The sequence below is a fragment of the Taudactylus pleione genome, unplaced genomic scaffold (assembly GCF_031769625.1).
Source record: "Taudactylus pleione unplaced genomic scaffold, aTauple2 ptg000952l, whole genome shotgun sequence".
In the NCBI taxonomy this organism is placed as follows: Eukaryota; Metazoa; Chordata; class Amphibia; order Anura; family Myobatrachidae; genus Taudactylus; species Taudactylus pleione.
In genome coordinates, this window is record NW_028285353.1 from 165707 (window position 1) to 181137 (window position 15431).

Below are 15431 nucleotides of genomic sequence, written 5' to 3' on the forward strand. Positions count from 1 at the left end.
AGAGGCCCCATGGTGCACAGCCCAAGAGACCCCAACTGCCTGGGTAGAATGGGCCCCGAGAGAATCCGGAACATCAGAAGATACGTAAGCCTGACGAATGGTAGAAGTGACCCACCGAGCAAGAGAGGCTCGGGACGCAGGCCAAACCCTCTTTGGTCCATCAAATAATACCAAGAGAGTCTGTACGCCTTTTTGCAGTAGTTTGATCCAAGTAAATACGGAGAGCTCGGACTATATCCAACAGTTGTGGTGAGGAATGAGCTGTAGAAAACGAATCCTTGGGAAAAGCCAGAAGAACTATATCCGGATAAAGGTGAAATTTAGACACCACTTTAGGAAGAAAAGATGGCTTTGTACGCAAAACCACACGATCCGAATGAAAAATTACCAAAGGTGGTTTACAAGATAGTGCAGCCAACTCAAACTCTTCTGGCCGAAGTGATAGCCAACAAAATTGCCATCTTTAAAGTAAGGTAACAGAGTTCTACTGATTCAAGAGGTTCAAAAGGAGCCTTTTGAAGAGCCTCCAATGCCAAGTTCAAATCCCAGAGAGGAACAGGGGGCACATATGGTGGTTGAACATTAAGAACCCCTTTTAAAAATGTCTAAACCACCCCGCAATATTAACCAAACGATGCTGAACTAGGATAGAAAGAGCAGACAATTGCCCTTTCAGAGAAGACAATTGAAGACCTTTAGACAATCCATCCTGAATAAAAGATAAAGAGATGCGGTAAGTGAAAACCAGCTTCTGAAAGCACTCTTTCTTCACACCAGGAAATATAACACTTCCAGACCCGATGGTAAATTCTGGAAGCAATAGGTTTACGAGCTTGAATCCTAGGGCCTGATTCAGACCCACTCGCAAGCGGCTGTCCGCTCGCAAGTGGGTCGATGTTGTGCACTGAGCATGCGCACGACGGCGGGAGCTCCGTCGTGCGCATGCGCCAGACGCGACGAGCGAAGGACTTTCCTTCGCTCGTTGTGTCTGATCAAAGGGGGCGTGCTGTCGATGTTGATTGACAGCACGCCCCCTTTGGTGGGCGTGCCTCCCTGACGGGGGCGTTCCCAAGGGAACGCCTAACGTCAGAAGCCGGCCCACTGACATCACTAGTGATGTCAGTGGGAGTGATTTTGGCTCTGATAGAGCCAAAATCACTCCGGGCCTTGCGGTTGAAAAACTCAACCGCAGGCTCCGGCTCGCAGTGGCGATGGTCGCGATGGTCAAGACCATCGCGGCCATCAAACTGCATGCTCGTATAGGCTGTGGGTGGTGACCCACAGCTATACGAGCGCCCAGGACGACGCTCCATAATTATGGAGAGCTGCCCTCATTCAGAGCGTGCGCTCTGCTCAGAGCGTACGGCTCTGAATGAAGGCCCTAGTCCGAACTACTGGCTGAGAGAACCCTCAAGCTCTTAAGATCTCGGGTTTCAAGAGCCATGCCGTCAAAGCCAACGGATGTAAATTTTGGTGTAGGCAAGGACCTTGTTGAAGAAGGTCTACCCTTAGAGGAAGATGGAACGGGTCTACGGCCAACAGAGAACCACTGGCGATGAGGCCGGTATGGGGCATCGAGAATGACCGGGAGACCTTCCCTCTGGATTCTTTGCAGTACTCGGGGTAGCAGGGATAGAGGCGGAAAGATATAACCTAGATTGAGGGTCCAGGAAGAAGGCATTGCATTCACTGAGGCTGCCTGAGGGTTTCTGGATCTTGCGCTGTAGAGAGGTTTCTTGCTCAGACGAGAGGCCATGAGGTCTATGTCTGGAGTTCCCCACCTGTCTGCAATAGTCTGAAAACAGGATTTTGGTACTTATCGAAAAATCCTTCTCCAGTTCCATAGGGGACACTGGAGGCTTCATGACAGTGGGGTATAGACGTGTGCTAAGTGGGAGCTGGCACTTTCAATTTTAGAATTTGTGACTAGCTCCTCCCCCTCTATACCCCCTGCAAGCTCAGTCTTAGGAAACTGTGCCCGAGGAGAGCTGGAAAAAAAAACCCACGGAAGAGGAGGTGGTGAAATAAGTAAACATAACCACAACACGGAAAGTGTAGAAAGTGTGGAACAACAGTAAACCAAGGAAAACATCAAACAGTCACAACATAGAATGACAACCACCCTGGCAGGAAGGAACAGCACAGAGTGGGCATCCAGTGTTCCTTATGGAATCGGAGAAAGGGATTTATCGGTAAGTACCAAAATCCTGTTTTCTCCTTCATCCTCTAGGGGACACTGGAGGCTTCATGACAGTGGGGATGTTCCAGAGCTCCCATCACTGGTGGGATAGCACTGAAAACCCTGCACAACTGCATGACCATACTGCGCATCAGAGGCCACAAGTGTCAAATCTATAAAAACGGATGCCGGCCTGACTAAACGGGCACTCGGCAAAGTAACTCCATGGTAACCACGCGAGCAACCACCCACGAGGAACCCACAGAGTGAGTGGAATTTGCTGTAATAAACATAGGAGGCTCCTTGGTGGAGGCCACATATACCTGACGGATGGTCAGACGAATCCAACGCGCAAGCGTCTGCTTGGAGGCTGGCCAACCAGGACGTGCAGTGTCATACAAGACAAAGCATCTGTCTTATGTATAGCTGCCGTCCTCTCCACACAGGTCCGAAGAGCATGATCATCTAAGGATCGTGAAGTCGGTGAATCCTGTGGCAGTACCGATGCCACAATAGGTTGGTTGATATGGAAAGCCAAAAACACCTTTGGAAAGAAGTCCATATTCGAAAGGAAATCCACCCTATCTGAATGGAAAACTAAATATGGGAGGATGACAGGAGAGAGCCCCAAAATCCGATACTCGTCTGGCGGAGTCCAGCGCGAGTAGACGTACCACCTTTCATGAAAGATATTTTAGCTCCACAGTCTCCAGAGGTTCAAACTAAGAAGACTGGAAGAAGGAAAGGACCAGATCCAGTTGAGCGATAGGAGGAACAAAGGGAGGCTGAAAACGGACAACCCCCTGCAAAAAGGTCTGAACATCCGGAATTAAAGCCAGCTTCTGCTTTTGGAAAAAAAAACTGACAGCTGAAATTTGAGCTTTGAAGGACCCCAGACGAAGAACGGCTGAGAAGCCTGCTTGTAGAAATAGCAGGAACCTAGCCAGTAGGAAAACCACAGGAGACCACCACCGTTCGCACCATGAAACGGAGGCTTTCCAAATACGATGGTAGTGCTACGAAGTAACTTCCTTCCATGCTCTAAGCATTGTAGGGATTACCCTAGATGAGATCCCTTTCCGACGTAAGATGGCCCTTTCAACAACCACGCCGTCAAACTTAGCCGCTTTGAGTCTGGATAGACTAACGGACCCTGTTGCAAAAGATCTCCTCTCAGAGGAAGAGGCCAAGGATCTTCAATCAGCATAAGACATGTTCAAATACCAAGCTCTGCAAGGCCAATCCGGAGCCACTTAGAGAACCTTGCACCTCTCCCGTATGATGCGCTGTAGAATCCGAGGTAGAAGGGGAAGAGACACAAATTGGAACTTCCACATTGTTGAAGGTGCGTCCACTGCCACCGAGTCTCTTGTCCGAGACCAGTACAGAGGTAATAGATTTCATCTGGAAGCCATGAGGTCAACTTGTGGAAGACCCCACCAGAGAACAAGTTGATGAAACACCCGAGGATGGGAGTGCCCATTCTCCTGGGTGTACGACCTGTCGGCTGAGATAATCTGCCTCCGAAAAGTCGACGCCTGGTATGAATATTGCTGAATTCGCCACTGCAAACTTTTCTGCCCAGATCGAATGCGGCTTACTTCTTTCATTGCCGCCCGACTTTGGGTGCCGCCCTGCCGATTTATGTACGCCACTGTCATTGCGTAGTCTTACTGAACTCTGACTGGTCAGCCCAGCCACAGGAGCTGTGCTAGCTGAAGAGTGTAGAACACTGCCCGAATTCCAAGATGTTTAAATCTGCAGACTCGCTTCCTGAGCGGTCCAACGGCCCTGGAAGTGATGTTCCTGAACCACAGCCCCCCATCCTCCTCAGACTTGCGTCCGTGGTCAGGAGAGTCCAATCCCAAATTCTGAATCTCTTGCCCTACAAGAGAAGCGCGGAGTTCAGCCAACAGATAAAGAATATCAGAGTTCTGGGACATAACCTCACGCACAGGTGTAGAAAAAGATGGGATCCTGACCATTGGGAGAGGAGGTCTAGTTGAAAACGGTCTGTAGTGGAAACGTCCATAAGGAATCGCCTCGAATGCAGCTACCATCTTCCCCAGTAGTCAAATGCAGACATGCACAGATAGCCGATGATGTCGAAGGACCGTCCTCACCATTTCCTTAACGGAGACCGCCTTTTCCGGAGGACGGAAAACCCACTGACAGTGTCCAAGGTCATTCCCTGGAACTGGAGCCTCTGTATTGGTTGCAGATGAGACTTGAGAAAGTTCAATATCCACCCATGCCTTACGAGGAGTTTGAGAGTCACTGTGATGCTCTGCAGTAATTGGTCGGTGGAGTGAGCCTCAGAAAGATTGTCCAGGTAAGAAATAATTGTGATCCCTTGTTTCCGTAGAAGACCCATCATCACCGCCATGACCATTCGTGAATACCCTGGGGGCCGATGACAAGCCGAAGGGTAAGGTCTAAACTGGAAGTGTGAGTTCCGAATGTCGAACCTCAGAAAAGCCTGATGAGGTGGGCAGATAGGAATGTGAAGGTAGTAGTCTTTGATATCTAGAGATACCATGAATTCTCCCTCCTTCAGACCCACAATAACGGACTGAAGGGACTCCATCTCGAACTTGAATATCCTCAAGTAGGGATTGACATCCTTCAAGCTCAGAACAGGTCTGACCGAGTCATCCAGTTTCGGAATTTCAAACAAACTGAAGTAGAAACCCTGCCCGGCCTGAGACTTGGCAACATGGACCAAAACCCGCGTGGATAGAAGCCTGTGCATGACTTCTAGTAATACGACACTCCTGTCGTTGGAAAATGGCAAATGGTGAAAAACCGAGGGGAAGGATGAAACTAAAAATCGAGTTTGTATTAGTGGGTGATTAGGTCTCGAACCCAAGCGTCCGTACAGGAGTCCGTCCACACTTCGCCGAAGTCACGAACATGTGCTCCCACCCTGGGATCCCCCAAATGAGAGAGAAGCCAGTCATACACTAGGTTTGGTAGTGGACTTAACCCTCCTGATGCGAAGACGATGATGCCACTTTTCCACGTCCTCCGTGACCACAGGAAGTTGTATGTCCTCCTCTGAAGCGACCACAGGAACGTCCCGGGGCACTAAAGGTCCGAAAGGAGGTTCCAGAGTAGGATTTTCTAGGAGGCGGAGCAGCAGATGGAAGATAAGTGGACTTGCCTCCAGTAGCCTGAAAAATCAATGTATCTAGTTCCACCCCAAATAAGACACTTCCTGTTAAGTGAAGAGCTTCAACAGCCTTTTTCGTGTCTGCATCCGCTTAAATAGCTTTGTTAATCCAGCAGTTTACATCGCAGGATGAAGTGTCACACCTGTAGCTGTAAAAATGGACTTGAGAGTTTTCTCCAATCTCCTGTCTGATGTCTCCTTCAAAGACGTGGCTCCAGGAACCGGTAGCAGAGACTTCTTAGACAGACGAGAGACCGAAGGATCTACAGTAGGAGTCGTAGTCTCACAAGATTTTCTGCTATCTGCAGGAAAAGGATAGGAAGATAAGCACTGGGATATCTGAAATTTCTTTATCCGGATGTTCCCAAGCTGAAATCAGAAGAGAATCCAGTTCCTCTGAAATCGGAAAAGTAGCCTGCCCTTGTTACTTTAAAAAGAAAGATGGCCGTGCAGGACCCTTGTCCTTTATCTGCAAAACCTCGCGGATACCTACAACACCTCTATCCCTTCAGACATAGGTTCAGGTGAATTCTTGGAGCTCTTCAGGCAAATCTTGTGTATATTCGCCCTCTTCTAGAGCGGGCAACTCTTCCTCCTCAGAGTCATCCAACTGGTGAACTGAGAGTAAGTGTCTGTTTTGAGACTTGCGGAGAGGGTCCAGACGCCGTGGCACGAGAAAAAGCCATAGCTTTAGTGATCCTTTCGATTAACTAAGGACCACGTCCATGCCAGTTCCTCTAGAGTAGCCGACCTGGAAGCTTCCCTCTTGCAAGAAGCCTCCAGCTCAACAGACAAATGCGACATAACCCATGTAAACGGTGCCATCCAAGATGGCGGTTCTGTCATCCTTGGTGACACTTGAGCCTGTTACTCAATATCACAATTGACACACAACAGGAATTTAGAAGACTGCCAGTGTGTAAACCGATCTGCACATTTTGTGCAGGTGACTTCTGAGACGCTTTTGAGCCTCTTCCAGCCATGGTACATACAAACCACACACAGACAACAGTAAGTGTAGTGGAAATAGTTAATAGGTAAAGACTGAGATAGGTAGAGAGGCAGGAGAGAAGGTCAGATAAAGAGTATCACACTTGCCCAGTGCAAAAAACGCCAGGCATAACAACTAGTAACTAACTGAAAGTGTAAGTAGTTACTATACTGCCTTAAATGCTCTCCTGACAAGCCTAAACCCCACTGTACACTTACAGACACCGGGTAGGCTCTCAGTCTTAGTGCAGCAGCTTTATCAGCAGGCAGTGTCCCCTCGGTGTAAAGGCCGCCAGTACAATTCAGAGAAGCGCTGGGGCCGCTGGGAGGAAGATGCAGGAAGAGAGGGCACACTCACTAAACTGACCCTGCTGCAGGCGGCGGTTTGACTAGGGGGGCCACGACGGTGGTCTCTATAGTAGAGGACCCCAGGCAAACTGTAAGCAGTAAGCACGATCTAAGACTGAGCTTGGAGGGGGGTATAGAGGGGGAGGAACTAGTCACATCTCAAAAATTTGCATCCGATTGAATCCGAACCAGAAGGTCTCATAAGAAAGTCTGAGCTTGTTGCAGAGAAATTTGAATTGCCCGTTATTCGAGAATATTGATGGGAAGAGCAGACCCCTGGAGAGACCAACACCCCTGAAAATGTTGATCCAGAAGCACTGCACCTTAGATTGCACCTGTTAGACTGGCATCTGTTGCGATGATCACCCAATTCCAAATCTGAAAGGAGGAGCCCTTTATCAGATTCAGAGTATGAAGCCACCACTGTAGGGAGTGAAGACTCTGAGGAGACAGACTGAGGAACTCTGTCTATTTGGGGACTTCTCTTGAATCAACTGAGAAGCATTTGGTGTTCTGGCATGGAACCTGGAGAATGGAACCGCCTCGAAGGCTGCTACCATTCTCCCCAGGAGCTGCATGCACCTGAGAACTGAGACTCTATGTTGCTGAAGAGATCTTACTCCGAATCAGAGTTACTGTATCTATTGTGATGGAAGTAACACTCTGAGAAGCTGTTGTATACAAGACCTAGAGACATCATCCGCTGTGCCGGCAACAGGCTTGATTATTTAAAATTGACAATCCAGCGTGAGCTTGCAAGGTAGATGTTGAAGTTGAAGATCCTCCTGATGGAGCCTTTTGTAAGATTGTCCAGATATGGAACTATGGTTACTCCAGCAATCCTTAACAAAGAGACCATATATGCCATAACTATCGTTAACACTCTTGGAGCTGTAGAAGACCGAAAAGTAGGGTCTGAAATTGAAAATGCTGATCGCCCACCGCAAACCGAAGGTGTTGATGCCCTCTCCAAATGGGGATGTGGAGGCAATGTGGATTGATGTTTATTGATGCTAAGAACTGTCCCGCTTTCATAGCTGCAACGGCGGAGCGCAAAGACTCCATCTTGAATTTTGCCAGAAAAAGGAACGGATTTAAAAATTTTAGATTCAGGAAAAGACCCGCCTGGTTTGTCCACTAGAAAAAGGTTGGAACAGAAAATTTCTCCTGGTTGCTGAACGGGAACCGGAATGATAACTGCTGAAACTGAAAGAACGAATTGACTGCAGCAAAGCGTGAGGTCTGTGTGTCTTGTGATAAGGGAGTTAAGAAAAACCGGTGTGGCACGTAATCATCCAAATCGAGAATGTACCTTCTGGTTATGGTTGTATCCACCGATCAGGATTTGATTGAATCCAAACATCTTGGAATTGGGAGGAGGTGGCCCCTTTGACCTGAGAGGGTTGCCCTCTGACCATCATGCAGAAGATTCTCTGTGGTTTGGTGGCAGATCGACCGGTATTTGTGGTACATCGTGCTCAAAAGGCTCCCCTACGTGGATAGTTGTACATACCTCAAAAGGAATGAAAATATCCTCTTTCTTATGGTTCGGAAGACACGAAAATGAGAGCTTCTAGTCTTAGAAGCAGACACTGGAAGATACAGACTCTTGCCCACAGTAACCTGAGAGATGATCTTCGTAAGCTCAGAGCCCAATAGAAACTCGCCCTCAAAAGGCACCGCTTTCAAGGTCCTCTTAGATTCTGGATCCGCATTCCAATAAAGAGAAAGCCAGATCGACCTTCGGGCCAAAATCGCTAATGCACAAACTCTGGACTGCATGGAAATTATGTCCAACAGAGCATCACCCACATAAATAAGAGCTTGTTCCATAAGAGTATCCAATTCAGAATGTGCATCATCAGATGGGAATCCAGATAACATCTGAGTTACCCAGGCTTCAACCGTTCTAACAACCCAGGCACTAGCTAAGACAAGACGGAGAAGCTCTTGTAAGATGGATTTTAGAACAGCATCCTTTTTGCTAACAGTGTGATCCTTTAACATCACCGATTGAACGATGGGGATAACTGTGGCTTTAGCCAATTGAGTTACTGGGGCATCCACCCGAGGGGGAACCTCCCAAGGCTTAGCATCATCAGCAAATGGGTACAAAAATTTTAACTTTCTAGGGGCCTGAAACTGTGTGTCAGGCTAAAGCCGAGCCTCCATTAAAGTCTCCCCAAAGTGTGAAAAAGGACAGTCAGTGACTTCTTATGCGTGAAGAAAGAAGTAGAAGCAGGCTCTGTATTATCAGTGTCCTGTATTTAAAGAGTGAAATACCACTTCAAATACATGTTTAACACTAGTAGAAGCTGGGGAATCTTCCTGTCAGCTAGAGGTATCTTCCCAATCAGGATCTAATTCCCCCTCCTCAGGAGATGTCAGCCGCGTCAGAATCTCTGGGAAAGGCAATAGTCGACGGCAACGGTCGCTCCTTAGTAGTGACTATTTTATTAAGAGATGTGACCACCTCAAAAAGACATTACGAGTCCATCCAGGTTCCTCTGATGGACCCGAACTAGATTGGGTGGCCACTTGTGAGCTAGGAACTGGGTCACTTACCTGGGATTGGCAGAGCTCTGCAATAGTATCTGCCATAGGTCTAGCCCATTCCGGTATCACTGGTGCTTCCTTTGAACACCCTGGAGCATAGTGCACAGTCTTAGTATCACACGCTGCGGAGAGAGCCCCCTGCTCCGTGCATCCCTTTGATAATTTCTTACCACAATTAAAACAAGTAAAATATATAGCCGAGCACTGTTTAGGCTTGGAAGTCTTTTCTGGCATTCCTGACATGTTGTTCACTTCAAAATAACTTTCCCTTGTCTAATACCTTAACTTGGAGGGGAAGTGTAGGGTGTAGTGTATAAGTAGTAAATGTATATCCCTTGTCTAATACCTTTAGAAAAAAAAATAGAGTGCAGGGATATACTGAGGATTGAAAAGATTTAAGGTGCATACACACACAACGATATAGTAAACTATTTTCGTTAATTTTTTCAAGGGAAAAATGAACAAAAATCGTTTACTAAAATCATTCATTTACTAAATGTAAAGAACAATTTTTTTGAACTACAAACGATTTTTCCATATTCCCTATTGAAAATCATTGAGTTGGTCAGTCTGACTGAACTACAAACGTGAATGCGCATGAACAATAATCGTTCATCGTTTTAACTCAGAATGTGACCGATTTTTTCAACGATTGAACGATAAACGCTTTAGTTATCGATAATTGTTCAAAAAATCGTTGTGTGTATGCACCTTTAGTCACAGACTTGCACTGAGAAACACAAGGAATGTAGACACAGGGGGGTACTGAGGATTGTAAGAGATCCAGTCGCAGGCTAGCACTGAAGAACACAGGAAAGTAACACAGGAATGCACTGAGAATTTGTTAGGGATCCAGTTGCAGGTTTGTTTTGAAAAACACAGGAAGGTGTAACACAGGAATGACTGAAAATTGTTATGGATCCAGTCGCAGATTTGCTCTGAAGAACACAGGATAGTGCAACACAGGAATTCAACTGAGAGCTAACTAGTAATCAGCATGAAAGCGGACACCTGTAACGCAGGGAGGCAGCTGGGGAACTGAACAGCACAATAATAAACACCACAAAAGCTATTACATGAAGAACTGGAGTTCAGTGAGAGAACTGAAGTGACACGCTGGGAGTCAGCATGGGAGCTGATACAAATAGCACTGGAGGACAGCGAGAAGGCTGCAGCAACACACTGAGGAATTACATGATGAAACACTGGTGATTATCACAGACACTGGAACAGCAAAGTTGAACAGCAGTTTCCTGTTCCTGGAGTCAGACTAAATTCCCCTGGGTAGCTGGTCATTGGATCAGAGGTTCAGCTGAGTGACCACAGTACTACCAATGGGAGAAACTAGTCAGTTTATATGGACCAACATGTCTGCAGCCATGCCCGGCACCCCGGGAACCAGGACGCACGCACGGAAGCCCTAGCAAACTCCGGGGAGAATACTCAGTCACCACTCATCTCCACTACCAGCGACAGAACACCTAAGCCCAGGATGCCGATGCGGAGGTGAGTAGCGGCCGATCCCAGGCCGCATCATGACAGTACCCCCCCCCCCCCTTTCAGGGTGGACTGGACACCTAGGACGTGCACTAGAAATAAATCAAGAACTCAAAAAGTGAGACAAAAGAAAAAAAAATTTCAAACTCTGTATGAGGAACTTGTGGATTTATTAATCTTCAAGTTGATATCTGGTATGAAAAGATGCATTTTTCTTCCTAACAGTCGTAGTTCTCATAGGCAACTCCTGGAGGAATATATGGCTCAGACAACAGAGATCCTGTACTGTACAATCTTGAGAAGGGAGTAAAGTAGTGTATCTGATTTTATTGTCTGAGGGTGGTAAACTGTCACTAGAAATTTCTTCAGAGAAGGTACCCAAAGGCGGACATGAGGGACAAAATTATTTAGCCATACTGTAAGCTCTCAGATTTGAAAGTATAGGGTCTCTGGACTGAGTGGATTAGCCCACTCTAACTGCTTTCCTCTGAAGTTAAGAAGGAATTTAACAAGGTTGTAATACCTCATGAAGGATTAGCTTCCATTAAGACCATATATTGTTCAAGTAGTGCGTAATATTGAGTCATGTTTCCATCAAAAAGAATGTACGTAGGAGTGTACTGTGAATCCTGGGAAGTGGAATTATGCTCAGGAGCAGGAAAATAAATATCTTGAGGAATAGACGAGACGTCAATTAATCCAAACAAGCCAACCTCATCAATAATCTTGATCCCAAGACTCACTGTTTTCACTCGCTTGGATTCTCCACCGCCGTGGCCCATGATAAGATAGTTGGTCTTTCTACTGATATTTCCGGTAACGATACCCACATCTCTCTCAATTAATAACTTGGCTTCTTTATTCTTAATGGATTCCAATGGAACCCCTGGGTAGCTAGTCATTGGATCAGAGGATCAGCTGAGTGACCACAGGACTACCATTGGGAGAGACTAGTCAGGTGATATGGACCAACATGCCAGGCACCCCGGGAACCAGGACGGACGCACGCATGGAAGCCCTAGCAGACTCCGGGGAGAATACTCAGTCACCTCCACTTCCAGCGACAGAACACCTAAGCCCAAGGATGCCGGTGCAGAGGCGAGTAGCGGCCGATCCCAGGTCGCACCCTGACAGCCGCTCTGGGCAATCAGTCTCAGTCTTTTCTAGCTGCCACTGGTTAGTGCTAACAGGACTCAAACTCTCTAATTTTACCTCAGGAGAGACTCTGCAACCTACTTTACTGCCTCACAAAACCACCAATTGAAGTCAGTGCAGGCCCACAGCGCTGAGCTCTCTAAGTTGGCGCCTGCCGCGGCTCTAGTTGAGGTAACTGATGCAATTAAGGGCAGATCCGCGCACCAGAAATGTCGCCCTGCCTCCGCAGCACAGCCACCTCTGGAGCAGCGTTTACTGTTATGGCGGCTCTACTCAATTTCGCTGTCCACTTGTAAAGCCGTGGCTAGGACCTCTCGCTGGGTCTCTTTGCAGCACTGGATACAGCGTCCATCTTGGACCAGATCCTGCGGGGAAAGACCAACAGAACAAGTTGTACTTGTACGCAGCACGGGAGCCCCCACCTCTTTAGGTACTGCATTTGGAAGACATGCAACAGAACCCAAGGCAATCCCTACAGACGAAGCTGTAGTAACGTGTGCAAACAAGGGGAAGAGCAATGAATGTAAAGGCTGAAAAATTAAATAAGTGGGGCTAGTGAACCCCTCAACCCTGCTTACAAAAGGGCTGTCAGGAAAAGGTAACAGACTGTAGAAAACGGACAGGCAGAAATAGAGAGACAGTACATTTCAATTGAGGACAAAAACACAGTTCACATTCAATGCAATATAAAAAGGGCACAACAGTCTAAACCCCAGTCGGCAGTATAACCTGACCTGAGAGGTATACAAGGAGACAGCAGCCCAACACTCCGGAGACCAGATGCAGCCGGCAGAGCAATAAAATGGCCGCTCAGCTTCTGAGAGGAAGGAGGGAGAGGAGAAGAAACCCAGTTGGGAGATGCCTCTGAGAGGGAACGCACCATGGGTCGGGGAGGAGTTAACTGGGAGAGTTTACCTCCCCCTTCTGATGCGAAGTCCAGGGCATGTATGGTCTTCTAACAGAGCCCTGTTACCTGTGTGGTAGACCCAGAAACCCGCTGTCAGAGACCCACCGGTGGTCTCCAATACCGGTGGTGGAGCCCCCCAACGTGCAATCAGGGAGCCACCTTACCTGTACCCGTGGCATCCGGCTGCGTTCCTGTGCGCGCTGTGGAGGTCCCGGCCAAAGTCGCTGACCCGCTTGCCAGTGCTGCGGCCACCTGCAATGGTGGTTGGTGAAGCGGCAGTGCTTAGCGTCCTACAGGGCGCAGAGAGCTGCATGCTCAAAATTTAAAAAAATTAAAAAAAGAGAAAAAGAATGATGCTGCATAAAAGTACCCCCTGTAAAAACAGTGCCTGACACCTGCCGGAACCAAATAAAAAGTAGCCTGCCTGGGGCTGGGTATAGGGGAGAGGGAGCCTGAGCCGCCAGGAAGTCAAAAGTTTAACTGTTTGATGCCCAGTCTCTTCTGCACAGCCTGTGTAAAGGCTGCACAAGCGTAATCCATGTGTATCCTATGGCGCAAGAAAGACAGACATTGTATCCAAATGACCTTTCCCTACTGCAGGAATGGGGAACCTCAGGCTCGGGGGGCGGATAAGGTCCGCGGAATCATTTAGTCTGGCCCTCTGAGCTTTTGTCTGCTAGCCTCATATGGGTAGCAGGGTGACTAGAATGGCACCCTGCAGCCAGAATCTATGCAGCAGTGCCGCCAGGAGTGTCCTTAGGACGCTTCAGACTGTCACACCGCTGCCCTTACAGCGCCCCGGAGCATCCTGATGATGCTCCAGGCATTGCTGTAATCACCTTCGATTGTGGCCCTGCCCGTGTGACGTCACACGGAGGGGCGTGGCCTGCACTGGGCTCGCAAAGAATGTTTTATATATCGAAATGGCCCTCGGCATAGAAAAAAAAAAAAAGAAAAGCTTCCCCACCCCTGCCCTACAGGATTCAGTGGTCTCCAAATATCACTATGTGAATCTTCTTTTCTTATACCATTTCAAAAACCAGTCTACGGGGGGAATTCAATTGTTTTGGGTAGCAATAATTAATGAGCACCCAACGGAGCAAGTCCACTGTTATGGATGCCCATTTGTATCGCTTGTCGCACCCAAAGGTACCGTGTTAGGCCTTGTAAAGTGGCTAAAACCATCTAAAGTTCTGGTTAGGGTGCCCAAAACATGGACTATTCACACATGTCTGGCAGCTCTCACGCCCGGAGCAACCATTGAATTGCTCTGTCGGGCGCCCAAAAAAACAACTGAATTCCCCCATGATGGCCCTTTATCTGCTTATCACTAAAAGTGCCCATCCACTAGCAGACATAAAAACGACTGCACGATTACGACATTGTAATCGTGGAGTTGTTTGTCAATCTGAGAGGAGACTGCACTGAACGAGCAGTCGCTCAGTGCAGGCTCATCAATCATCTGCAAACATGCTCAACCTGACGATATCATCAGACTGTCCAGCATATTTGCACGATGATAGATGTCTAAACGACCAGCGGGCAAGCGCATCGCTGGTCGTTTAAGACATTTTTACAAGAGATTTGCAAACGATTTATGAACGATTCAATCGCTCACATAAATCATCTAGTGGATGGGCACCTTTAGAGCATTGATCTATACACGCCCCACCAACCAAGTATTACTCCTCGGACAGGTATGTGAGGAGCTGCAAGCAGTGCTGGGAATTCCACCAGTATTATACATGGAAATCCAGAACTTATGATGGTCACATTTCACACAGATTTCTTCTTAAAGCAATACAACAATGGGCGCGGACAGCAGTGGCAGGCGTCTCGCTGCAGGATACAAGTGCCATGCATTCATTAGTTTTCTGTGTCAGACAACATCACATCAGTATAAACAAACATTTTCTGGATGTTTCCATCCCACTCACCTGCCCGAATGACCCTTTTCCAATAAGAGAATCTATTTCATATCGATCCATCCACTTCTCTCCATTTTTAACTATATAATCATAGTTGTCATCATCAAAGCCGTCGTTGAACACTTTCCTCTCTTTCTTGGTGCTGGAGTCTTCGGGTGGTACTTGTTGGGCTCTGCGTTTCTTCTTTGCGTAATACACCTGGGAGATAACAAACACAGCTGTTACTCAGTAGAAAGGGCTGAAATAGAAAGTATTTCTAGTAATCCTGCGTCTGCCGGGCATAACGCAGCGCCCCTGATCCTAGGTGACTGTGGTACTTTAACGCCTCCTCCTGAGAAGAGGGGAATTATAGATCTAATTTAACCATCTTCTTAACTTTTCCATTTACAATACAGAACTGAATACAGAACCCAGTTATTATCTTTTATTTATAGGCCACAGTCAATCTTTCAAGATGACTGTAAATATACAGTATTTTTCTCAGTTACATGGGTGTCTTATGTATGTAGGGGTAGATACATTGAGGCAAATTCAATTCAGCGGGAGTTATATAGCGCTAGTAGGGAGCTCCTGGGGCAATTCAATTCACCGCAATTACTACTCTGACGGGAAGCATTTAAATCCGAGAATACCAGTTCTCGCAACTTAAACTGGGTGTTTAGTCACAAGAACCGGTGTTCTCCGATTAAAGTGCCGGCC

At 47.4% G+C, this 15431-nt stretch overlaps 1 protein-coding gene across 2 annotated transcripts in view; it reads right to left on the minus strand.

The window, feature by feature from the left end:
• LOC148473237 (dual specificity tyrosine-phosphorylation-regulated kinase 1B-like) overlaps window positions 1-15431 on the minus strand; it is a 143643-nt gene that overhangs the window by 26596 nt on the left and 101616 nt on the right. For both annotated transcript variants that reach the window (XM_088459919.1, XM_088459918.1), the window contains exon 4: window positions 14742-14930. In XM_088459919.1, the coding sequence (XP_088316045.1) occupies window positions 14742-14930 (189 nt within the window). The remainder of the gene's footprint in view (window positions 1-14741; window positions 14931-15431) is intronic.